The sequence below is a fragment of the Phyllobates terribilis genome, unplaced genomic scaffold (assembly GCF_046119375.1).
Source record: "Phyllobates terribilis strain yellow unplaced genomic scaffold, ASM4611937v1 Scaffold_2__4_contigs__length_985480577, whole genome shotgun sequence".
Taxonomy (NCBI): Eukaryota; Metazoa; Chordata; class Amphibia; order Anura; family Dendrobatidae; genus Phyllobates; species Phyllobates terribilis.
Genome location: NW_027362762.1, coordinates 680,232,130 through 680,259,063, shown reverse-complemented (window position 1 = coordinate 680,259,063; position 26,934 = coordinate 680,232,130). Strand labels below are relative to the sequence as shown.

The window sequence follows — 26,934 nt, the reverse complement described above, 5'->3', positions numbered from 1 at the left end:
GCAATCCTACAAGTCACAATCTACCCATTAACGAGTTGTGCAATATGACTTGGGATAAAAGCCAAATCAGAATCCCAATTTGCAGACACGGTGTTTCGGGATGATGGCCCTTGTCAGTGCAAAGTATGAGATCTGATTTGGCTAGATGAGAGGCTCTGGACTGAGGTCTAAGGGGTAGCATTTTTCCTTGTGGAGAGTGACACATCGGCTCTGGCACGACAAGGTAAGGAGGCTTATTCGCCAATGCAATTCTCCATGCTAGAGCCGGTGTGCCACTCTCCACAAGGAGAAACGTTACCCCTTAGATCTCAAAACTTTTTAAATTTTCCACATTTTATACCATAAAAAAAAGTTAATACTTTAAATGTTCTAAATTTATTTAATATTTTATGATACATTCCCTTTAAGCCACTTTGTGGAGCTAACGTAAAAAAGTTTAATAAAATAGCAAAAAATATTAAAAATTAAAAAAAAGCCCTTTCCACTTGTCAGGTGCTTTTATGTTTAAAAAAAATCTAAAATGAAGCTATACAAATATTACATTACTATAATAATATATAACAAAAACGTATACAAGTAGAATGAGACACTGGCGCTTCATCTAATTCACTAGGGGATATATGGCTGCTGGTAGAGAAAACTGTTGTGTGTGCTGATCTGTGAGTACTAAATGGATATACCGTATATAATCACTACTGCACTGCGGCAGATGGATTACTTCCAGAAAAGGTGAAATTAGGGGCTGATTAAAGTGCAAGTGTCAAAATATATATATATATATAGTATGTAGACAAAGGTGTATGTCCACAGGTTTTAGATTTCATGTGAGGTCTATTAGGCTGCATGTGCTATATGTTCATAATAGCTTAGATGCAATCCCTGTAGTGTACAATCACATTGCTGCATGCACACTGGAATGAAGGTTGGTGACGCTGACCGTAAATGCACATGAAAAATTAAATCCATGAATAAATAAATTCTAGGATGCTTAACATACAAGATGTGACCTCCATAATACCTATATGCAACATTCAATCCCCTAGTGCCTATTGTGCACTGGAATGCGGGATAAAAATGCCAAGGATTAGGTGCATACACATAAGAACCAAAATATATTATGTATAAAATGTATAATAGACAAATATATTGGTAACAGTTATTCTAATACATAGACGAAAAAATCATTCTGTCAAATTGGCAGTCTTGGCATTGTCTGCTGAATATTGTGCGGTGATGGTGGTCCCGCTATGGAAGAATGGAATGCTGCACATCGGGGCGAGGGCTGATGAGCGCTGCCCTAGTCCCGGTGCCACGGTGTTCAAATGTATTCACGGAAGGAGGATGGGAGTAGCGTCTCGCGGTCAGCTTCTTTTGCCGCAGCAAACCTTTTGGCAAGCGATATATTGTGCAGGCTACATTGACGGTGAAATTAATATTTAAAAAAAAAGGCTGCATCCTGAATTCTATGGTTATTTTTACATGTAGACTGCACAGGGTGAAATCCTGTCTGAGTACACTACGTGGAGCATGTGTTGTGGTACATAGACCAAGATTTGACAAGTGGCACATCGTGTGCGTGTGTTGTGCCAATATGGGCGAAAAGTGCTGACATGATGCCGATCTATTCTCCTGGTGAAACCTTAATACGGTTTTCCTTTCTCTCTCCTTTTAGGGAGTCTGTGAGGAAATGACTTATCAAGAGATTGAGGAGAAATTTCCAGAAGAGTTTTTACTGAGAGATCAGGATAAATATCTCTACCGCTACCCTGGAGGAGAGGTGAGTGCGCTTCATGGCAAAGCCATGCATATGGTAGAGAATGACGTGTAAAGCACATCCGAAGTGTGTCATTTCCATCAGTGTCCCTTTAATTTGTAGCTGCTAAATAGAGAATCCGATCTATACGATAAAACTAATTAGCGGCAGAGTTATCTCCGATCACAGATTCTTACTGCTATTATAGGACTATGCCGACATCCCGGAATATCCTGCTTCATGCTGCTTGTTGTATGGATCTGGGACAGCACCGCTTCATACACTGTGTAGTGGCTATTCCCAGGTATTGCAGATCAGCTCCCATTCACTTCATATGTGGCTGAGCTGCAGTACCTGGGAATCACCACTACATAGTGTACGGCGCTATTGATTTGACTGACCCCCATCAATTTGATTTTGATGACCTGTACTAAGAATCTGTCCTCAATGTCTAAGTCCTGGACAACTCCTTTAGTGCAGTGGCCTTGATACTTCCCTAGATTTGGTAGCCTACTAATACATTGTAATGTTTTATCTAGTCCTATCAAGATCTTGTACAGCGCCTGGAACCTGTCATCATGGAACTGGAACGTCAAGGGAACATTCTGGTTATTTGCCACCAGGCTGTCATGAGGTGCCTTTTGGCTTATTTCCTGGATAAAAATGCTGGTAACGAGCTATTAATCCGTATCCATCCTTTTATCGTAAGGGTTAATGGTCTATGAGTGACACACAGTCCTGATATATCCAACAGAAAATTTCTATCATTGTTTCATAGAGGATAGTTGTTTCCCTCCCTCTACACCGGTGAACAAGCTGTTGGAAAGGTGGGGTTGTCCACAACTGCAAAGACATGAATTCTTAATAATAAAAAATTATAAGAAAAAACAGCACCACACTTGTCCACAGGTTGTGTAGGATATTGCAGTCAACTCCATTCATTTCAGTAGAGCTGAACTACAGTGCCTGAGAGAACACAAATGGATGAGCATGGCAGGGTTTTTAGAACAAAGTACCCATGTTTTTAGAACCCCTTTTAATATGCAAACAGCCAAACACATACAGTTCCTTTGTGGAGCACATAAGCAATGTTTGAGTGGAGTTTCTTCTCCAGGAGGAGACCAGTAGTTGATGTCCTCAGACAAACAATTGTTACAACAACCATAAATGACTTTGTAAGCATTCCTTTCTTATTCCAGATGACCTGCCGTACCTTCGTTGTCCACTGCACACAGTACTAAAGCTGACCCCAGTGGCTTATGGTAAGTGGTCATTGATTAGATCTCATTCAGGAAGCATGTTGTGTTTTTCTGTGCACAATACTCCATTATATAAACCATGAATGTGTAAACCTTGTACACTGAGGGATTTCCTTCCTTTCCTTCCCGCCCAGTATGGCTTTGCCCCTGCCAATCCTTGTCATGGGGCTTCTAATCAGATTTTTTTATAATTCATAAAGGGAGAATTTACTAAGACACCAGAGTTAGCCTAATGTTCATTGGGGTAAGATGCACCAGATTTATTAAGAGGCACTCACACATGAACTGGCCGAGATTCAGGCCATAGTTTGCTCCAGTTTCTGACAAGAGTTATGGTAAATCTGTTGGCCAGTTAAGACTTGACCCCTTTCACTTAGCGCCTACCACTTCTCTTGTCCTTTTTTAGAGGAGCACAAAATGGCACATTTTAAAGGGGTTGTCCACTACTATTGAAAATAGGCCAATGTACTGTATTTTTATGTGGAAAATAGGTATCTTTGTAAATACCTTCCATTGCAGATAATGCCTGTGAGCGGTGCTATAGCTGACCGCATACAGGCATCACGTGACCCCCAGCTGCAGACGGCTCTGCCATCCGCTGATGTCACGTCAAGTTCCGACTGCAGCCAGGGGTGACTTACTTCTGCATTCCACGGTGTGTGATGGGCTGTGGGCAGCGTTACCCCTCGCATCACACCCAGCATCCACAGCGCGCTCTCCCTCTCCTCATTCATTGGTGGAAGCTGGGTGTGACGCGAGGGGTAACCCCACCCACAACCCAGCATCCACCACAGGGAGCACGTCATTGATGTCACGCCTCACTTGGCGTGACAGCAGCCGGGAGGTCACGTGATGCCTGTGAGCAGCCAGCAATAGCGCTGCTCACAGGCAGTAACACCAGCGCAAGGTATTTACAAAGGCACTTATTTCTCCTTCCCCCATGACTGCACTACGGAGAGAGGGGATCCGCCCTTCAAGGACCGGAAACCTACAGATAAAAGGGCGGTACCTCTCTCCCGCATCAGTTGGTTTCCTGTCCTTGACGGGATCCTACAGTACCGGAAGGAGGCATAACTGCGGGGTGCCTGAAGACTTTCTTCGTGGGATGCAGGCCCGGCCAGTTCGATACAGGCAGCAAGGGTTCCCTGCCTCGGCTGGTGTGGTGCCGTGATGCTCCACCGCTGGGGTCAGTGGCCTTTAGGGTATGTGGGGTGGGGGTCCAGACGAAGAGGACAGGGCCCGCTGAGGTGCTGTGCTGGACCACACTGGTTGCGGCAGGTGGGAGCGCAACGCTGCCTGGCGGTGTTCTTATGAACTTCCGGGTCTGCTGCCCATGCGCGAGCGCGCCGGGCGCCTCCTGAGGATACGGCGCCGCAATGCATGACTGGGTAGCCAGTCTGTGCAGGCGCGAGCGTCCTCCTGCAGGTGCGGGGGAGGAGGGGGCGCCGGATGACCGCAGGCACTATGGGAGGGACTCCCAGTGCCTTGAGAGACAGCGGAGGATGCCAGGAAACTGCTTCTTAAAGCTCTGGCACACTGTCAGTAAGGGAAAAAAAAAAAAAATATATATATATATATATATATATATATATATATATATATATATATATATATATATATATATATATATATATATATATATATATATATATATATATATATATATATATATATATATATATATATATATATATATATATATATAAATATAATATAATATAATATAATATAATATAATATAATATAATATACACGAGTGACTAAGAGCTGCATCCTCAGTTGCCACCGCCGCCAACCCAAAGCAAAAAGAAGCAGGAAGAGTCGGGACACCAGGACCGTAACAGTGGAAGCGGGCGCTCCGGTAGATCGTCGCAGCAAAGACTCCACCTGAGCATCTTTCAGGAGGACTCTGTCTACAAAGATGGCTCCGCCTCTTGAACCTGTACCCCCTCTTCCGTCTGGTTGGTAAGTGATCTTTGTGAAAGTCCACTTTGTAACTAGGGGCCCCTCTCTCTCTTTTTGTCTCTTATTAGGGAAGAAAGAGTACGGGGAAAACAAAGAATAGGACCTGTGCACTGTGCACTATGCACCGAAGTCTTACCCACTACTTGGGATAAGAGACTCTGCAGCTCCTGCATTGAGCAAATTTGCCTCTGAACTTAGAGACCTAATTAAATCGGAGGTCGAAGATGCCATTAAATCCTTTCGGGGGGGGGGGGGGGTAAAAAGTAAAAAAAAACTAAAAACATATCCCCCCCCGAGTCCGGATCTAGCAGTTCTGAGAATGGCAGAGATTCGGACACTTCCGTCTCTTCATCTTCCTCTTCCTCGTCTACAGATAGGGAAACAGCTCCGTCCTCCTCTATCGAGGAAACAGCCTCATTAAGGCCATCGGGTCTACCATGGGGCTACCAGATCCCCGGCCCAAGAAGTCTATCCAGGACATAATGTTCAGCGGTCTAGAGCAAAAAAAGAGGAGATATTTTTCACTAAATGAGCAAGTTCACTCTTTAATTAAGAAGGAGTGGAAAAGACCAGAGAGGAAGGGCTTCCTTTCTCCTAAAGAGCAGGATAGGTGGGAAGACAGGAGAAGAAAGACCAAAGGGTTCCTATTTAACAAAACCTCCAATGATGGCAGAAAGCCCTCCTAATGAGGATTTGCCCCGGGGTGGTTGGGGGGGCTATCAGGCTTTCTCCCGGCCTGGAATTAATATCGGACAGCTCATGCATTCTGAGTATAATACAATCGGGCCTGAAACTCCAGTTCCTCACATTCCCTCAGCCAAACTTTGTCGTAACCCCCAAAAGGTCCTCAAACGAGGAGCAGCTGGCCTTGGAGCAGGAAATCCGGGGACTGGTGGGGAAGGCAGTCCTTCAGGAGGTCCCGTGGGGGGAGGAAGGCAAGGGCTTCTATTCTCCGTTATTCCTAAGAAAAAAAACAGACGGGACGTACAGGACGATTGTAAACCTAAAAAATCTGAACAAACTTTTGAAGGTGGAAGCCTTTAAAATGGAAACAATAAAATCATTAGTAAAAATGCTGTTTCCCGATTGTTTCATGGCCTTCCTGAATTTAAAAGACGCTTATGATCACGTCCCGATACACAAAGATTACCGGCAGTTCCTATAGGTGGAGTGGTCAAACACTATCAATATATGGCCCTCCCATTCGGCATCGCCATAGCCCCAAGGGTTTTCACCAAAATTATTGCGGAGGTAATGGCTCATCTAAGGGAACAGAACACCCTGGTCGTCCCATACCTAGACGACTTCCTGGTAATAGGCTGCTCCTTCCTAAACTGCAAAACCCATCTGGGAAAGGTCATGGATTCTTTGACGCACTTAGAATGGCTTTTGAATCTTGGAAAATCCAAAACCGAACCGTGCCAGATACAGGAATACCTAGGTATCGTGCTGGATTCAAAAGGTCAGGAGTGTCGTCTCCCCACAGGGAAAATTCACAAAATCATAGACCAGATATCGTGGGCAAAGTCCCACCCGTCTATGTCCCTATGGAAAGCCATGTCCCTTCTAGGCTCCCTGACAGCATGTTTTCCGGCCGTCCAATGGGCTCAGATACACACCAGGATCCTACTGTGAGAAAACCTAGAGGCTGAAAAATCCCTAAAAGGGCATTTAGAAGGGCGTCTAACGTTATCTGCAGAAACCACACTTTCCCTGGAGTGGTGGGGGGACATAGACAATCTAGCCCGGGGTATTCCTTGGACAATCCCTACACCTCAAATCCTGACCACAGATGCAAGTCCCGAGGGCTGGGGGGTTCACCTCAACAACCTTGTAGCTCAGGGGGTCTGGACAGAATGCCTAAAGCTAGTTTCCTCAAACATGAAGGAGCTTCTAGCAGTAGAGTGGGCACTCCGGGAATTCATGCACATACTACAAGGCCACCACGTGAGGGTCTTCTCAGACAACCGAGTAGTAGTGGGGTACCTGAACCACCAGGGGGGTACTCGGTCCCATTCCCTGATGCAGGCGACAGAGGTCATCTTTCGCTTAGCCGAGGAAAACTTACAATCCCTATCAGCCCTACACATAAGAGGGATAGAAAATCGCACCGCAGACTTCCTGAGTCGGACACAGCTAAAGCAGGGCGAATGGGAGTTAAATCAGTCAGTTTTTCGTCAGGTTGTACATAGATCTGTTCGCCAACAATCGAAACAAGAAAACACACTTTCTGCTCCCTAGACCCCAAAGGAAACCCCATAGCTGTGGATGCCTTCATGATTCCATGGAGTTACCCTCTAGCTTACGCTTTTCCTCCAACCGCCTTGATTCCAGCTGTTCTGAGGAAAATCAGGGAAGAGAAAGTGAGAGTAATCTTGATAGCCCCCTTTTGGCCAAAAAGGGCATGGTTTTCGTGGCTGAGGATGTTATCAATCTCCGACCCATGGGTTCTTCTGGAGCTTCCGGACCTTCTTTCTCAAGGTCCGGTTCTCCATCCTCGGGCTTCAAACTTACACTTGACAGCCTGGAATTTGAGGGCTCTTCTGAAGGACAAAGGTTTCTCCCCAAATCTTATCACCATACTACTTCAAAGTGGGATACCAGTGACCACCAAACTGTACGGGAAAACCTGGAAGAAATTCCTTTCAGTCTCAGGCTCCAAGCTGGGAGGGGAGGTTCCATTGACAGCTATCCTGGAATTTTTACAGAGGGGTTTGGAACAGGGTCTGGCCACAAGTACCTTAAAAGTCCAAGTTGCGGCCCTGGGAGTGCTCTACAATTTTGATCTGGCTAGGGATAAATTGGTATCTAGGTTCATTAAAGCATCATCCAGATCCCGACCCATCCCATCTCGAAATACTACACCTTGGGATTTAAAATTGGTCCTTTCAGTTTTAACGGAGGCCCCTTTTGAACCTCTGTCGGAAGCTTCCCTAAAAATTCTGTCCCTCAAAGCAGCGCTCGTAGTAGCTCTCACATCCGCACGTAGGGTTAGTGATATTCAGGCCCTATCTGCAGGCTCCCCTTGACACAAATCTTGGAGGATAGGGTTACTCTAAAAACTGACCCTGCCTACCTGCCAAAAGTGGCGTCAAGATTTCACAGGTCCCAGGAAATCACCCTCCCTTCTTTCTGCCCCAACCCTAGGAACATGAAAGAGAGAGTCTTGCATACACTAGACGTCAGAAGGTGCCTAATCCGGTACCTAGAGGCGACACAAGAGTGTAGGGAGGATAGTTCTCTTTGTTTGCTTTCAGGGCCCTCGTAAGGGAAAGAAAGCTTCCAAGGGCACGCTGGCAAGGTGGATACGGGAGGCCATCATCCTATCGTACTCCTCACGCGGGGAAGCTGCCCCGGAGAAACTGAAGGCCCACTCAACAAGAGCAGTGGCAGCCTCCTGGGCGGAGAAGACCGGTGCTACAATAGAGTAGATATGTAGAGCGGCAACGTGGTCTTCCCCCTTTACCTTCTTCAATCATTACCGGCTAGACTTAACCCCTTTGCAACCCATGCCGTATTAGTACACACATTTGGCATCCCCCCGTTCAGTGAGGGCTGCTGCACTGAGCCCGCACTGAACCGAGCACATGTCAGCTGATTCTTACAGCTGACATGTGCCCCGGGTGGAATCGCGATCCACCTGCGGCTGTTAATATGTTAAATGCCGCTGTCAATCTCCGACAGCGGCATTTAACGCGCGCTTCCGGGTAGCGCGTCATAAGCCCCGCCCATCGGCGACCCTGTCATGTGATCGCGGGTCACCGATGGGTGGGCATGACAACCCAGGGTCTGCAGCAGATGCCTGTGGTTGTCATGATCTGGTCGCTATGAGCGCCACCTAGTGGTCGGCGCTCATAGCACAGGACCATTTCTGCTGCATGCAGGGGATCTGCTCGTCCCCTGTATGTAGCAGAGCCAATCAAACAAGTGCTGCTTCTAGTCTCCTATGGAGACTATTGAAGCAAGCAAAAAGTGGAAAAAAAAAAAGTTTTCAAAAATATAAAAAAAATTAAAAAAATATAAGTTTAAATCCCCCCTTTCGCCCCATTCAAAATAAAATATATATAAAAAAAAAACACTACATAGACATATTTGGTATCGCCGCATTCAGAATCGCCCGATCTATCAATATAAAAAAAGAATTAATCCGATCGGTAAACGGCGTAACGAGAAAAAAATTCCAAACGCCAGAATTACGTTTTTTGGTCGCCGCAAAATTGCAATAAAATGCAATAACGGGCGATCAAAATATCGGATCTACCTCAAAATGTTATCAATAAAAACGTCAGCCCGGCGCGCAAAAAATAAGCCCTCACCCAGCCCCAGATCACGAAAAATGGAGACGCTACAGGTCTCGGAAAATGGCGCTATTTTTTTTTTTTACCAAATTTTGGAATTTTTTTTCACCACTTAAATATAAAAGAATCTATACATGTTTGGTGTCTATGAACTCGTAATGACCTGGAGAATAAGAACGGCAGGTCAGTTTTAGCATTCAGTGAATGTGGTAAAAAAAAAAAATAACTGTGGTATTGCACTTTTTTTGCAATTTTACCGCACTTTGAATTTTTTTTTCCCGTTTTCCCACGCTATGGCTCTGGGAACAAGGGGAGCAAAAAACGAAAATGCAAAAACAGAAAAAGCTCTGGTCCTTAAGGGGTTAACCTCTTCTTCAGACCTTACTTTCGGGAGAAGGGTTCTGGAAGCTGTGGTCCCCGTCCCCCCCCCACGATGAGTCACTTCTCTGTAATTCTCTCCATGGTGCCGTCATGGGGGGAGGAGAAAGACGTAGTTACTTACCAGTAACTGGATTTCTCAGAGCCCATGAAAGGAACCCGTACATTCCCTCCCTTCACATGTGGGTGCACACACTTATTAGTTACCTGTTGTAGCCACGTGGTGTTTCTGGTAAGTTCTTAAAATGTAAATTTTGTGTTACTAACCTGGTGGTCCTCTCATGCTCTGTAAACAACTGATACGGGAGAGAGGTGCCGCCCTTTTATCTGTAGGTTTCCTGTTTTTGAAGAGCGGATCCCTCTCTCCGTAGTGCCGTCATGGGCTCTGAGAAATCCTGTTACTGGTAAGTAACTATGTCTTTTCATCATAAAAATACATTGGCCTATTTTCAATAGTAGTGGACAACCCCTTTAAGCAAAAATGTTGCTTCCCACCCTTTTAAATCAAAACATGTATTAGTCCAAACTCCTGCCTGTAGTCTTATCTCTGCTTCACATCCATTCTGTTTTTCTTTCAAGGCTGTAAAGTTGAAACGATAAAGCTAAATGTGGATGCAGTGGACACGCACCGAGAGAAACCAGAGGTAAGTTTTAAATGCTGTTTGATTACGATTTGACCATGTTTTAGACATGTAATCTAGTAGGAAAGAGACACAAAGACAAGCTTCTATGCTGTTTTAGGTTTTCCTTAAAGAGCAGCTGTCAGTTGAATGAACCCTTCTAAGCCATCTATATGGGCATGTAGGTCATAGGAAGCTGAATAATATGATACTTTGATATCTGCTATCTAATGTCTTATTCCAGAGAAATCCATGTTTTTCTTAATATGTAAATTAGCTGTTATGAGCCATAGGCTGGACATAGATCTCCCTGAGAATCTGCCTTCAGAGCTTGTTTTATAAAAAAAGGGGGCATTACCAGTGTGAGGCGTGTAACGGCTGTTCTCTTTCCTGATCTACATGTCTCACAGTGGTAACACCCCCTTTAATTTAAAATAAGCCCTGGGGGCAGGTTCTTATGCAGATCTGTGTCTGGCCCATAGATCTTAACAGCTCATTTACATACAAGAAGAACATGACTTTCTCAGGAATAAGACTTCAGATATCAAGATATAATTTTATTCAGCTTCCTATGCCCATATACACGGCTAAGTGGGTTGATCCTACTGACAGATTAGATTCTCTTTAAACCAATCCCAATTTTGTCAAAAAATAAAAATTACCAACCTCTAAAGAACACACTTATCACATTAAATGAATGGCACCTTTGTGCGTATCATTACTCTGTTACATTACCGTTGAAATGGCTGCTTTGGTTATTAATTTTCGGATCATAGAGAATTCGATATACATTGGAACCAAGGTGTAGCTTCTTTTCGTCACTTGCTAGCCAGTACTTTTACAATATTCTTTATTATAATGAGTATTTTTATATATTTTTTTAAATTCTTTCAGGGCACCTTTGACGTGAACCATGCACCTATGCGAATGAGGCGAAACAGTTTTACTCCTCTGTCCAGTTCAGACACAGTCAGGCGACCACGAAACTACAGTGTTGGGAGCCGCCCGCTTGAACCAGTAGGGGCGGATAGATTCAGAATGGCTCCGGATGGGTCTGATCGCCCACTGAAACAAGTCAGTATTTTTTGGCGTTGCCTGTCAAATGATTATCATAATTGCTTCAAAACTCCTGACCATTTTCACATACCAATAATTTTAGCTGAGGGCTGTAAAAGGGCACAATCAATTTTTGGTTAAAATTAGGAACTGATTTCTACCATCTTTCCCATACTTTTTCTTTTGAGGAAATACTTCTAAATGTGTTTGTGGGGATACCCAGGGTATCTGTCTTAAGGATAAACCACCAAAATGAAATTCGAAGAACTTCTTTAATTCCACAAAATCTAACCCCAAATCGTATATATGGGCATACAGATCCTTGAAAGTAAATCCTTTAACTCTTTTATTTTCTATGTGTTGCTGTATTCCTGAATAATTAGTATTATCATACATATGCAAATGAGGCAATAAGGGCTCTGGGCGTGACATAGCACTTCCTGAGCCTTTACCTCCAAAAATTGATTCTTCTCCCAGCACCAGACTCTTGATTTAATAGTTCACTGTCTGACTTGCATGGTACCTGACATCATACAGACAGTGAGCTTGTCATCTAAGCTAAAGAGGCTGGTGCTGGGCTGGGAAACAACCTCAGGAGGCTGAGGCTCATGAACTGCTCTGTCACACTTAGCACCTAATTTGCATATATATTAAAATGCTAATTCATTGGGAATGCAGCAGCAGATAGAAGATATAAAAGAGTTGATGGATTTAAATTTCAAAGACCTGCATGGCCATACATACGTTTTGGGGGGATGGTGATCTTTCTGACTGATTCCCTTCAAACCCAGAGGTCTCATAAACTCATGATTTTACTTTTGCCAAAAGTCCTCTAGCCTGGAGAATAATTCTCATCCTGACAATATAAATCAATAAAATATTGACAGTAAATGGAAACGTCCACTTTTCTGGAAGCCACAGTGGCATTTCTATGTAAGGCATTTTAATCAAATACCAATATTATTTATGCATGTATTGCTTTGGCCTGACAAAGGGCAACACAATAATCCTATATGTGGAATCCAACTTACAGCCATCATCATCATCGTTTTATTTCATCTCATCGCATAAGGCACATTTAGTAATGTACTGTAGAGCTAAATCTTTTCAGTGGGCAAGTGAGAATCTCATCTGAAACTGCAAAATGTACATCCTTACAGGTTAGGCTAGCTTTGTCATCTACAATCTTGGCTAATGGGTATTTTTCTTTATTTTTTTCCCCAAACTTACAGCGTTCCCTGGAAACCCCTTACATGTGAGTATTATCTAATTATTAGATCATGATTGCTTTATTTAGAGATTTCATTAGATTGTCAAAAACTTGTGAGGAAACTTTTCTTTTCTGAAGAAAAGAAGAAAGTATGTATAAACGGATAAATAGAGTTTGAGAACTCTGAAGATTCTTCAAGCAGCTTATTGGCGAGGTTGTCAACATCGATTTTCCTGTGATCTAACATTGATGGCCTACCTTACGGATAGGCCGCCAATATTCTGACCTGGGAAACCACCTTTTAAAAAGGACCTTTCACCACTTTTAGCATGTTAAACCGGCCACGTCATGGAACAGTGGCTGCAGAGCTAAGTAAAACATTTTTATTTTTTAATTCCTTTTCTCTTTTTTGGAGGTATAAGCTTGTAAAGTTTAGGTTTAATTTTTACAAAGGCCAAGGGGGCGTGATGATGAATCACAAGCAAGAGGCGTTATGCCGGGGGAAAAAAGAACACGTCCCCAGAGATAGGTCTCTATGTGAGACTTGTAATGACTCACTGCCCTGCTCTCCTCACTGATTTTGCTACTGGTATCTACTGTGATTGTAAGTGAGGAATGGGGTAGAGCAGAGCTCTGTGTCACTACAAACACCTTGCAGCTCTCATTTTAGCGTGGGACAGAACAGAGCTGACAGGGCTGTGGGGAGGTGCAAGAGGTGTTTGTAATGACACACAGCTCTTCTCTACTCCCCTCCACACTTATAATCACAGTAGGAGATCAGTGAGGAGAGCAGGGCAGTGTGTCAGGTTTACCACAGAGCCAGCAGGTTTTGACCTTCTCTGGGGACGTGTTCTTTTTGTCCCCTGCATGACACCACCTGCTTATCATTCGTCAACATCATGCAGGGGAAAAAGTATCCACCCCCAAAGAAAAATTTCAGCTAACACCCCTTCAGTCTTAACATAAATTATAACCCAAATTTTAGTAGCTAATATCTCTGCAACGGAGATGAGGAATTAAAAAATAAAAAATACTTTTTATTCAGCTCTGCAACCCAGGGCTGTGGAGTCGGTATAAATGGACCAACTCTAACTCATAAAATATATAATAAATTGGGTGCAGTAATTCAATGCAGTTTGTGGGGAATATTTTTTTTTCATAAGAATTTGGGAAAATTATGAAATGTCCTGTAAATGTCTGTCCTATTCCTGATCTAAGGGTCTAGACTTTTAGCTGAAATGTATCTGTGCTACAGTAAATTTATCACTTAAACATGAGCCATGTATGAGGGAGTTGGAGTCGGTGTCATGGAAACTGAGGAGTCGGAGATTTGGTTACCGACTCCACAGCCCTGCTGCAACCCCTACTCCATGATATGGTCAGTTTAACTGTTGAAAGGTTCTCTTTAACAGCTACTACCACTTTTAGGAGATCCTATGTTAATTGTTTTCCATTGTGTCTGAATGGGAATATAACGATATGTAATGTAAATATTTATTGTAGTAATTTTCTTTTTTTTATATTGCAGGGGACCAACTGATGCCAATGGTTGTGATGCCTTTCATTCTCTCTCTGCTATTGTGTAATTGGCTGAAGTGTCTGTAGAATATTCGTCTGTTTCATCCTTTTAGTCATTTCCATGGTCCATGTTCCTTCCCGTTGAAGAGCTACTACACGTCTTTCCTCTTAGAAGCTTAAAATGGTTTTACTTGTGTTTTGTCCTTGTCGCTCTGTGGTCATCTAGCAGTGTATGAAGACTGAAGAACGACTTGTGACGGACGTTTTCGGACCTGGAATTAGAATATATCGGCAGGGGCCAGCTGGTGAATGGCATTGTGTAACATGTTGTTTTTTTCTTTTTTTTTATTCTAGACCGAAAACCTCCTATGGTTTGTGTAGTCACAGTTGTCTTATCACATTATAAATACTGATAGTGTCCGGGCAGGGGAGGAAGCAAAAGAGTATACAGACAGGACAGCATGTGTCAAAACCGATTCCTTCTGTGAGGTAAAACATTTCCCTGCCTATTTTTAATCTGTGTTTTACTTCAAAGAAAGAATCACTTCTGATCTCCCTGCTGTCCTGTCTGTATACTTCCTCCCAGCCCAGGAGCTGTGGTATGATCAGACCATGTTCCGGCACAGTCAGACACAGCCATTACACAGTACACAGCAGGGGCACATTTATAAGATTATCTCAGCACAGGAACATTTTATTTAAACACATCCAATTGTGGAAATTATCATTCCAAGATCAATTGATTAAAATTAACTTTTGTTTGTGGGAAAACCCCTTTAAATGTTTCCTTCTCTCTATTACTGCGTCAAGTTAATTTGGGCACACGATACAAGTGTATTTGCCTTTTCGTTTGACTTTTCATTCCACAAATTGCCAATTTTAAGCCATTTTTTGTTGTTTGTTTCTTAATTTATTATACACATCTTATATTGGAAATGTATTGCTACACAGGCTAGATTTTTTTTTTTACCCATTCTGCCATACTTGTGTAGCAGATTCCTGCAGTCTTGATTTGTGGATCTTCTCCATCTGTTAACCTTTCTTTAAATCTTTGTTAATTTGTGGCCTTGATATAAGAAGTGCCATTCTTTTTTTTAGAATGTGTGTGTATATATACGTTTTAGAATATAGAAACGCGTTATTAGAATACAACATTACCACACAAATGTACAACCTCATATTGTCTAACGTTTGTAACTTAATTGCTATATATGTTGAATAGAATTGTGCACATTGTAACAGCGTTGCTTTAATCTCTATAACACAGGTTCTTACAGTAACGGTGAAGTCTCTCTAGTTTCCATGTTCCTATTTCACATGGACCAGTGGCATGTGATCTAATGCGATTTGTGTATTTAAGATGATAAAAAGGCGTATATGTGAATGAATATATGGTGCTGGGAAACCTCAAGTACTTGTGTAAGGGAATTGAGTGTATTTGGTAATTCATTATGTATTTGTACTAAAAGTCATGCCGCTGGTCCTAAGACTATTTCTCTCTTTTTTTTTTTTTTTTTTTGTCTTCTTCAATTCGACAATTTTTTCCTTTTTAGATACTGTGAGATGGTCTATTGCTGTTTTTGTTGCATTTACTGTCCAGGTACACTTGTTTCCTACCAATTTTATACCAGTTGCGCCCAGCGGCACTCAATTGAAAAATCAGCGTTCTGGACAATGGGTCAACGTGTCTAACCATCATTACTGAATAGTCCTATTATAATTACTGTGATAAAGCCACTTTAAAGGGAACCTGGTATCAAATATAACATCCCTCAATCACAGTCATACTCTTATATAGCATAGTAATAATGTTGTAAGTTTTAAACATAATGCTAGATACCTGTAAAGTCAAGACAACACTTCAGGTGTCTTTCAAAGTCATCCAGTCCTGGCATTACAAGTGCGTTCCAATGGCATCTGTCCCATGCCCAGATAAACCCGAAGTGAGTACACCCCGCTACAGTGCACATTTGCCAAATGCTGCTAAATCTAACCTGTAATATCACGACTACCTGACTCTTAAAAGATCACAACCACCCTCTTGACTCTTTAAGCGTAGCGCTCAATAGAACCACCTTCTGGACTCTTTAAGGATGGTGCTCAATACTTTGACATTATGTTTTACTTTATGTTCCTAAGCCTATTTCACAGAGCAACATCATTAAAATCTATTTTTAGTCTGTATGCCACTATGGTGGAGATTTAGGGATCATATATTTGACAGATGCTCGTTGAATAATGGAATGATTGAAATGATACAAATATTGTCCTCAACGTTGTTGCCTCCACTGTGTGTACCTGCATGCTGTAGAACACCGTAACCTGTTATTGCTGACAACTATTATTGTATAGATGTATGTAGAGGACAGAAAGCTGCAATAAACATCCGAACTATACAGTTATTAAATCATTATCTTATGGAAACTGTCATCTGTCATATCGGTTAAAGGGGTTGTCCACCACATTAACAGTGGAGCTCCGAAATAATAAAACCCTCCGGAATGAACTACACTCTTCAGCTCTTACAGTTGTGTTCCCTGCCAGTCTGGTGGCAGCAACATGTGGTGGGGAGCATCAGATGATGGCTGGCAGCGGTGAGCATGGTGGAGCTGTGCCAGTCCGGCAGGTGGGTACTGGCACGCACATACGCTGGGCCCATGGAGCTTCACTGTTAATGTGGTTGAAAACCATTTAAAAAATTAATCTGGACTGCATTGAGGTGGAAACATTTGTAAAACCGTAGAAGGGCTTGGTCACATAGTGCAGGTTTTTGTTTTGTGTTTTTGGTCTTTTTTTTATACAAGCAAAATTTAGGTTTGCTCTAAAAAGTTGATGAAAACTACAAAAAAGAAAAAAAAAAAAAAAAATGACCGGTCTATAAGAACTCTGGGCTTTTTGCTTTTCCACTGTAATGGAGCAGGAGATAAAGGAGATGAAACATGTATTTATTTGATAGCTGCATACGCACAATTTCTGAGAATCTGTGGGGGTCATACTCTCATTAATGAGAGTATGGTTGAAAATTTTGATGTATTGTACGCATCAAAATAAGGAAAACGCCCCTTCCCAGTTTATAGCAAGTAGATGATGGCTTTTTGGCCTCTCATGTGATACTAAACAGAACAGAAATCTGATTTTGCTATTAATTGTTTTAAAAAAAAAAAAATGTTTTCTCTACTGAAACAGTTAACAGATTGAAGTCTTTTTTTTAATATATTCATCTATTCATTGCAATGTAATTCCCTTAATAAACAATGTGTAGCTGAAATGGTTTCGACTTCTGTACCTATAACACTTTTCTTTACATTAAGCAGGTTAAATAAAATTAGAATCCCAAATCCTATGTCTTGAAACATATCAGTAAAACGCCCATGAAGAGGTTTTTACATAATCAAAAATTATCATCTATTCACACAGGATAGCTATAAGCTTGGCTTTCTCTTGTCTTTTAAATTGGACTATGTCAGCACAGAATGACTGTTCAAAATAAGTATAGGCGCTTGCTGCAACCTTGGGGTGGCCAAACATTTAAATACACCTTCCCACTTGTTACGCACCTGTCCTGAATCTGTGCTTTGCTTCACTCACCGCGGTCCGCTAAACTCTGTGGTACTCTACGTCGGGCTTTGCAGATGGTCCTGTGTGCTCGCATGTGAGCATCAGTCCGGGCCTAAATGCTCACTGAGACCCACCCTTGTGTCTTGGCATTGCATTAAAGGGGTATTCCCATCTCCAAGATCCTATCCCAATATTTAGTAGGTGTAATAATAATAGCAAATACCTACAATTAGAAATGTAGTATAGTATTTTTGATTCGCTCTGTCTCTTTCCTCATGTGCAGGCAATACAGGACCTTAGGTATCCATGGTTACGTCCACTGATCAAGTGACAGTTAGTTAGCTAGCTGCTAGTGGTCGTAACCGTGGATACCTAAGGTCCTGTATTGCCTGCACATGAGGAAAGAGACATAGCGTATTATTATTACACCTACTCCATATTGGGATAAGATCTTGGAGATGGGAATACCCTTTTAAGACTTCCGTGTTGCTGGACCTTGGCTTGCCACTCTGTTTCTACTGCATTCCACCTGCTTGCCAGTGATTTCCTGCACTCCACCTACCTGCCTGCAGTTTCCTGACGTCCTCCTTCCTGCTTGTGGTTTCCTACATCCAATATGTGGTCGGCTGTCCGTGTCCCATGTGGCCCACCTACAGTAGTGTTCAAAATAATAGCAGTATGTTCAAAAACATGAGTTAAGCACAAAATCTTTATACTAGTTTTTATTTCCATGCATTGGGAACATTGCACACAGTTTTCTAATTTGAAACATGAAGAGAAATGTACCGTATATAATTTTATCTGCTTCACAGAAAATAACAAAAAATGAACATTGGACTGCTCAAAAAAATAGCAGTGTCTGCATTTGTCATTACAAACTCACATTGTGTACTTTTTTTTTTTTTGAGAAGGATTTGGCATTACTGTGAATCACTAACCTAATATTTAGTTGTGTAACCACAGTTTTTTAGAACTGCCTCACATCTATGTTGCATAGAGTCAACCAACTTCTGGCACCTGTCAACTGTTACTCCAGCCCATGAATTTTTTGCGGCATTTGTTGGCTTTGCCTTAGAAATGGCATTTTTGATGTCATCCCACAAGTGTTCTATCGGATTAAGGTCCAGGGATTGGGCTGGCCACGCCATAACCTCAATTTTGTTGGATGGGAACCAAGAGTTTGCTTGTTTACTGGTGTGTTTAGGGTCGTTGTCTTGTTGAAACATCCATTTATCGGTCGACCATGACAGCACCACGAGAGAGGGAATCCACCCACCAAGAACAGGAAACCTACAGGCTTAAAAGGGGGCGGCCCTCCCTCTCGCCTCAGTTTGGTTTCCTGTCCTTGATGGAGGAAGCCGGTCGCAGGCGAAAAACGTGGATGGCGACGGCTGTGATCCTGCGCCCCTGTCTGGGGACGGCAGCTCCAGCGTTGGCCGATGCTCGTGCGCCCTTATATGGGAGAGGCACAGCATCCTGAGGCACTGGGGGTTCTTTTTTTTTTTTTGCAGTGGGGCTGCGCCCCTGTCTGGGGTGGCATCCCCTTTTCTGCCTCAGCCAGGTGCGCCTCCCGTGGGAGTGTAGGCCCTGGCTGAGCCCCAAAAGTGTGGTGGGGTCTGCATTCCAAGTGGGGGTGACAGCCCACCATCACCCTCCGTAAGTATGGGGAGGGGGGATGAGGGCCAAGGTGATTGTGTCCCCTCACCCTGCCCTGGGTGAACGCAGCGCGGTACATCGTGAAAGCGCGGCTTACCTGTGGAAGCGCTGACAGCATGCGTCCTCGCACGAAGCTCGTGCGGCGCGTACTTCCGGGTTTCGGTAAGTCGCGGCCCGATGACATCACCGCGACTCGGCGATCATGTGCAAAAGAGCGCGAAATTCAAAAAAAAAAAAAAATGGAGTGTGCTGAGGCGCTGCTAGAGGAGAGGAGCCAGTACCTATTTAACCTATCAGGTAACATGGCTCAGTGCTTCCCAAACCTTCATTCTTTCATTATGGAGTCTGAAGGTGTGCAGTTGCAGCAGGTTGAGCAGCCGCCATCTTCACCATCTCAGCGGCTGTCTGGGGAGCCCCAAAAAACGCATTGCGCACGTGGTCCTGGTAGCCGGTCCTCAGGAAAACGGAGCTCGGGGTCTAGGTATGGTCACCATACCTCTGGTAGAACGGACGAATCTGCAGCCTCTAGGGAAGGTCCCCCGGCTGAGAAGGGTCCTTCCTCCAATCCGGTACCAGCTGTTTTTTCTTCCTGAGCCGCCTGGGTAAGTGATCTTCGAGTAAGTTCACTTAGTAATATGGTATCCCTTCTCCCCTTCCATATTTTATCAGGAGAAGAAATGTACCGCCAAGGCAAAGCATATACAGTGTGCGCTATGCAAGTCTCTTCTTCCTGACGGATACCCTAAAAAGCTATGTCAGTTGTGCATAAACCAGACACTGGCAGAAGAGGGTCCTGCTCTAACTTCTGGTTTAAAAACCTTAGTTAAAACAGATTCACAAGGTCCTCTCCAAGAGTTAAAGAGAAAATGAACTCGGACTGTGCGATCCCCTTAGTCTTGGATGACCCCCTATCCTCTCCCTATGAGTCAGATTCAGATAGTGCAGACTTTTCCTCTGCTTCCTCCTCTGATAGCGGTGTGGGACAAAATTGCTTCCCCCTTGGTGAAGTGGACAGATTGATTAAAATGGTTCGGTCCACCATGGGCATCACAGAGGCCAGGCAGGAGAAGTCGGTCCAGGACGTTATGTTCGGGGGGCTGGGTCACAGGAAGAGAAGGAGTTTTCCGTTGAAAGAAAAAATCCAGGGCTTAATCCTTAGCGAATGGAAAAAAACGGAAAGGATGGGCGCTCTACCTCCATTCTTCAAAAGGAAGTACCCCTTTGAGGAATCGGCCTCTTCCTCCTGGGAAAAAGCCCCCAAGATTGATGTGGCCATTTCCAAAGCCTCTAAGAGTTCCTCCCTTCCGTTTGATGATATGGGAGCTCTTAAAGACCCCCTGGATAGAAAGGCTGATTCTTTCCTTAGAGGGACCTAGGAGACTTCGGCGGGAGCCCTAAAACCCGCGGTGGCAGCTACTTGTACCGCCAGGTCCCTAATGATCTGGCTGGACCAGCTGGAAGCCCATCTTAAAAACAATACCCCCACGAAGGAAATCTTGGCGGACATGTCTCTTCTTCAGGGGGCGGCAGCCTTTCTGGCGGACGCATCAGCAGATTCCGTCAGATTAGCAGCAAGGTCGGCCGCCATGTCTAACTCGGCCCGGAGAGCCTTGTGGCTAAAATGTTGGCCGGGGGACATTCATGCGAGGACAAGACTCTGCGCTATCCCTTGTGAAGGGGGACATCTCTTTGGGTCGGTACTGGATGAGCTACTGGATAGAGCAAGTGACACAAAAAGGGGCTTTCCTAACCTATCTGCCCCCACGTACAAACGTCCTTTTCAAAAAAGAAGGCTTCTACATAATAAGCGCCAGAAGGGTCAGGATAAATGGGAAGACCGTAGACCGAAAGGTAGAGGGCTCCTGTTCGGATCCTCTTCTGCTAGCCAAGGCCCCCGAAAACCAAGCCAATGACTCGCGGCCCAGGTAGGGGGGAGGTTATTGGGCTTCTTACCTGCCTGGACAAATATCTCTTCTAATAATTGGATCCTTGGTCTGGTAGGTTTCGGCCTGAGACTCGACTTTCAGCGAGTCCCTCGTGGGAGGTTCGTCCTGACCCCAAACCGGTCCTCAACACGGGAGCAGATGGCCCTACAAGTGGAGGTCCTGAATCTGGTCCATAAGGCCGTCTTAGTGGAGGTCCCGATAGCAGAGAAGGGACTGGGGTTCTACTCACCGTTGTTTTTGGTCACTAAACCTGACGGATCCTTTAGGTGTATTGTTAACCTTAAGGCCCTGAATAAATTTTTGTTAATTCCCACCTTTAAAATGGAGTCCATTAAGTCTACTATAAAACTATTGTTCTCAGGCTGTTATATGGTAGTATTGGATCTAAAGGACGCATATTACCATATACCTATACACGGAAGCTTCCAAAAAAACCTTAGAGTGGCCTTGGTCATAGGGGATGAAATCAGACATTTCCAATTTGCGGCCTTGCCATTCGGTCTCGCTATAGCCCCTATATTTACGAAGGTGATAGCGGAGGTGATGGCTCATGTACGGGAACATAATGTGTTAATTATCCCTTACTTAGATGATTTTTTGATCATTGGAGACTCAGCCTCTCAATGTCTCTCCCATCTTAAATTGGTCTCCTCTATTCTGGAAGGCCTGGGCTGGATCCTAAATCTGGAGAAATCCAGGGTAGTCCCTTCGAGAGTATCATGCTAGACTCAGACCTCCAGATGTGTTTCCTTCCAGAAGCCAAAAAACAGAAGGTCAAAAGGCTGGTGGAAAGAGCTCTTGCGAACCCGGTCATGTCCCTTAGGGCTGCAATGTCCTTACTTGGTACCCTGATTTCTTGTCTGCCGGGGGTAATGTGGGCACAATACCACTCCAGAGTTTTACAGTGGGACGTCCTACAGAATGAGGTCTCGTTACATGGGCACTTGGAGAGACGGATGTTCCTATCTCCCCAGTCTATTGACTCTACAGTGATCTCGGAACACCATCTCCTCTCTTTAACAGCCCTCCACATCAAAGGGAAAGAAAATTCAAAGGCAGACTTCTTAAGCCGTCATTTTTTAAGGCAAGGCGAATGGGAACTAAAACAGGACATTTTTTCCCTATTAGTCCGGAAATGGGGTCTTCCGGTGGTGGATCTCTTCGCCACAAAGCAAAACCGGAAGACTAAGGTTTTTTGCTCCCTAGATCCGAGAGAAAGGCCCCTGACAGTAGACGCTCTCCAAATCCCTTGGAACTTCAGTCTGGCCTATGTCTTCCACCATTAAAACTTCTGCCTATTGTGCTAAGAAAGATCAGAGAGGACAAGGCAAGGGTCCTCTTGATCGCCCCCTTTTGGCCCAAAAGACCCTGGTTCTCATGCCTGAGGAACATGTCCATCTCGGACCCTTGAGTCCTGCCCGAAGTTCTGGATCTCCTCAGCCAGGGTCCAGTGCTCCATCCGCGAGCTCCGGGCCTCCACTTGACGGCGTGGAATTTGAGAGGTCCCTGGTAGAACTAAAAGGTTTTTCCCAGAGTCTAGTATCTACTTTATTACGTAGTAGAAAGCCTGTCACTACCAAAATTTATGCAAAAGTTTGGAACAAGTTTTTATCTTTTTCTAAATCTTCAGTGGATAAGGGAGCGCCAATTGGGAAGATTTTAGAGTTCCTACAAAGGGGCTTCGAGCTGGGGTTAGCAACGAGCACCTTGAAGGTCCAAGTGTCGGCACTAGGTGCCCTCTATAACTGTGTCCTCGCAGAAAACTATTGGATTTCCCGCTTTATAAAAGTAGTAGGTAGGTCCAGGCCGGTTACCAAAACTAATGTCGTTCCATGGGACCTAAACCTGGTTCTGAAAGCGTTAGCTGGGGCACCATTTGAACCAATAGATTCTGTATCCCTGAGATCTATTACCCTCAAAACAGCGCTTCTTGTAGCCCTAACATCTGCTAGGAGGATTGGTGATATTCAGGCTCTGTCCTCTGGCCCTCCCTTCACCCAGGTTCTGGACGACAGAATAATTCTTAGAGCAGATCCAGCACACTTGCCTAAGGTAGCTTCCCGGTTTCATAGACTTCAGGAAGTAATATTACCCTCTTTTCGTCCGAACCCTAGTAATCAGATAGAAGCAGATTTCCATGCTTTAGATGTGAGAAGGTGTGTGGTTAGGTAGCTTGCTGTCACTCAGCCCTTTAGGAGAGAGAGTTCCTTATTTATCTCCTATCAGGGGGTTAGGAAGGGGCTTAAGGTCTCTAGATCCACCATAGCTAGATGGATTAGGGAGGCCATTACGCTAGCCTATGTATCTGGCGGAAAGGAAGCACCGCGTGGCCTGAAAGCTCACTCTACCCGGGCGGTGGCAACCTCATGGGCAGAGAGGTCTGGCGTCTCGATGGAGGACATATGTAAGGCAGCTACCTGGTCTTCTCCCTCTACCTTCTATAAGCACTAGAGACTAGATCTGGGTGCTTCGTCTGACCTCACATTTGGGAGAAGGGTGCTCCAAGCGGTGGTCCCTCCCTAGAATCTTCATCTCTGCAATTCTCTCGTGGTGCTGTCATGGTCGACCGATAAAGAGATTAGTTATTTTCTCTCTGAGAAATTCCGTTACCGGTAAGTAACTAATCTCTTTCAAGGGCATATCCTCTGCAGCGTTAGGCAACATGACCTCTTCAAGTATTTTAAAATATGCAAACTGGTCCATGATCCCTGGTATGTAGTAAATAAGTCCGGCACCGTAAGAGAAACATGCCCATATCATGATGCTTGCACCACCATGCTTCACGGTCTTCAGAGTGTACTGTGGCTTGAATGCAGAGTTTGGGGGTCGTCTGACAAACTGTCTGCGGATCTTGGACCCAAAAAGAACAATTTTACGTTCATCAGTCCACAAAATGTTTCTCCATTTCCCTTTAGGCCAGTTGATGTGTTCTTTGGCAAATTGTGTCTGCTTCAGTACATGTGTTTTGGTTTTTTTTTAACTGTGGGACTTTGCAGGGACTTCTTGCTGAGAGATTAGCTTCACACAGGCGTCTTCTAACTGTCACAGTACTCACAGGTAACTTGAGACTATGTTTTGCTCATCCTGGAGCTGATCATTTGCTGAGCCTTTGCCATTCTGGCTATTCTTCAATTCATTTGAATGGTAGTCTTCTGTTTTCTTCCACATCTTTCTGGTTTTCTTTTCATTTTAAAGTATTGGAGATACATAACATACATCATTTAGCTGAACATCCTATCATTGTATGCACTTCTTTTTACCCTCTCCAATCAACTTTTTAAATCAAAGTATGCTGTTCTTCTGAACAGTATCTCGAATGACCCATATTTCTCAGGCTTTCAAGGAGAAATGCATGTACAACATGTGCTGGCTTCACCCTTAAGTAAGGGCTACCTGATTCACACCTGTTTCTTAACAGAATGATTGACCTCACTAATTGAACTCCACACTATTATTTTGAACTCACCCCCATATAATTAATTATTCAAATACACAGACTCAAAAACATGCAGATCATGAATGTGGAGTCTCTTGGTTTTCTTAGAATCTACTGTACTAACTGGTGAATTGTTTGACATGTGGTTATAAAATTTATACCAAAAACTGTGATTAATCTGGTTAGTCATATTGGACTGCTATTATTTTGAACACTACTGTAGCTGCTGCACCAACACTTGTGGCCCTTGTGCCAACCCGGACCTTGGACTTGGAGTATCCACCTCACCTAGTGAGCCTAACACCCCCTGCTTATTTTCCCTCTATCTCCACCTCCCCCTCTTCTTTGATTGACAGTTCTGGCTTCAAAGGGGCGCTGATGGATGGAAACCAAGCAGGTGAGAAAGTGCTCTTGAATGTTTAACCACGCCAAGGGTGCACTGAGCGTTTGTACTTGGTCTGAACAGTCCTTTTAAGCTCTAAATGGAGCAGCAGTGTACTTTTTTTTTTTTTTTTAAGGAAAATCTGTCAATCCAGACATACAGATATCATATTTCAACATTATGGCAGGAGTGACTAGAATTCTGTCTCCCAATATTTCACAGCATCAAGGCTGCATTATAGGCACACTTCACTTGTTGGTTTCTTGAGGGGCAGTATAAAGGTATATAACGAAACAATTTCTGACATTTTACAAGAAAATATATTAAATACAGTTTTGTGTAAAGCATCAAACAGTTGGAAAAAAATATATGAAATAACAGAACTTTGCAAAGGCCAGAAGCTTCATCACTGGAGGTATAGAGTTCAAGATACATTTATAGGAGAGGGTGGATCAGTGCTGCCAGACCCTACTAGAAAAGCCCTTATACTTTGGCCGGTGTATATTGGTGTACTTAATTTTGTTGGATAGGATGGTATAGTAGCCGAAACAATTCCATAGAAATTATTGTTGCAAACAGCTTTGATTGTGCTGTTGCTCATCACCCCATTATCCAACACTGAACTTCCATTTTTTTTTTAGTGATGTGTGTGCCGATGGTGTCAGTGACAGGATGTCATGTACTCCTGTAGCCTTCCTTACTGAATGGCATCCTGTTTTGATATTTGTTGCTTGTGCTGTTTAAATCCATTGGCTGCTTCTAAGTCTGCTTCTCAAGTAGCAACTGGAAACTGCAGCAGCCATGTGCCGCTGCGCTCTTGTCACTGCTCTTCAACACAATTGCTTAATTTTGCAGGGAAACTGCTGTCATGAAACATTGGTCCTGTTCTGTGTGTGCCTCTAGTCAGCTATAAACCTGTTTGATTGCATGGGTATAATTCTAACTCTGTCTAGTCCTTTGGATTATCTGCTGCTAACTATAGTTCTAAATACGCTGAAAAAAGAGAATGGACAGTACCTCCAAAAATTATACATTGATCTAATGCCTCTCGGGGAAAAATATATATGACTGAACATGAGGTTCTTAGTTTAACATTCTGATCAGATTGTATGAAGCCCACTGCCACGTCACGGCGAACCTCTCAGTGAGTCCTAACTTTTATTGCCTTAACGGAGCGGCGTCGTGCAAGAAAACCACCGTCGCAGCGACAATGCACCAGCATATTTTTGAAGGTTGCTGTCTATTTTCTTTTCCACGTATTGCATGATCTGTCCTTTTTTTTTCTGAATGTGCACTCCTCACATTTGGCAAAGGTGATTTTTAATTGTCACTATGCTCCTTTCATTTGGTGTTGGTTTTGTATCACGGCCATTGTTTTGCTATAGCATTGTGCTTGTGGGGCGATGCAGTCTGGAGTCATGGTTACTCAGTCTTGCAGCATGGGTACTGTGAGGCACAAGGCCACCCGCCCTGCCGGTGCCTTGTCGCTGCGGCGGTGGTTAGCACACAACATTGCTCCGTTAACACAATAAAAGTTAGGGACCCACTGAGAAGTTCACCGCGACGTGGCAGTGGGCACCATACAGTCTGGTCAGAATGTTAAACTACGAACCTCATGTTCAGTTTTATATATTTTGGCCAAGAGGCATTAGATCAGTGTATGATTTTTGGAGGTGCGGACCATGCTCTTTATTTCAGCGTATAGTTCTACATATAGATCCTGACTCTGCTTCTGCCTTGTCCATTGGAAACCACATCTTGTTCTTCTCTACTGGTTCTCAGCTCCAATTCTATGTCCTGTTGTTGATGCAATCTCCACTGTCTACTGTTGTTGCCACAGGGGTCCAGACTCAAAGCCATGTGTTACTTCACAGAATTCTTATTGATCCAAGCAATGTA

The 26,934-nt window shown here is 43.7% G+C and overlaps 1 protein-coding gene across 1 annotated transcript in view; it reads left to right on the top strand.

Annotated features, from left to right (window-relative positions):
* The window catches only part of PFKFB2 (6-phosphofructo-2-kinase/fructose-2,6-biphosphatase 2), a 56,910-nt gene extending 39,585 nt beyond the window's left edge, over positions 1–17,325 (top strand). The window contains exons 11-17 of the mRNA XM_073666894.1: positions 1,673–1,777; positions 2,293–2,422; positions 2,953–3,015; positions 10,233–10,297; positions 11,168–11,347; positions 12,562–12,584; positions 14,068–17,325. Coding sequence (XP_073522995.1) covers positions 1,673–1,777; positions 2,293–2,422; positions 2,953–3,015; positions 10,233–10,297; positions 11,168–11,347; positions 12,562–12,584; positions 14,068–14,125 — 624 coding nt within the window. The 3' untranslated portion in view covers positions 14,126–17,325. The remainder of the gene's footprint in view (positions 1–1,672; positions 1,778–2,292; positions 2,423–2,952; positions 3,016–10,232; positions 10,298–11,167; positions 11,348–12,561; positions 12,585–14,067) is intronic.
* Positions 17,326–26,934: the final 9,609 nt, after the last annotated feature.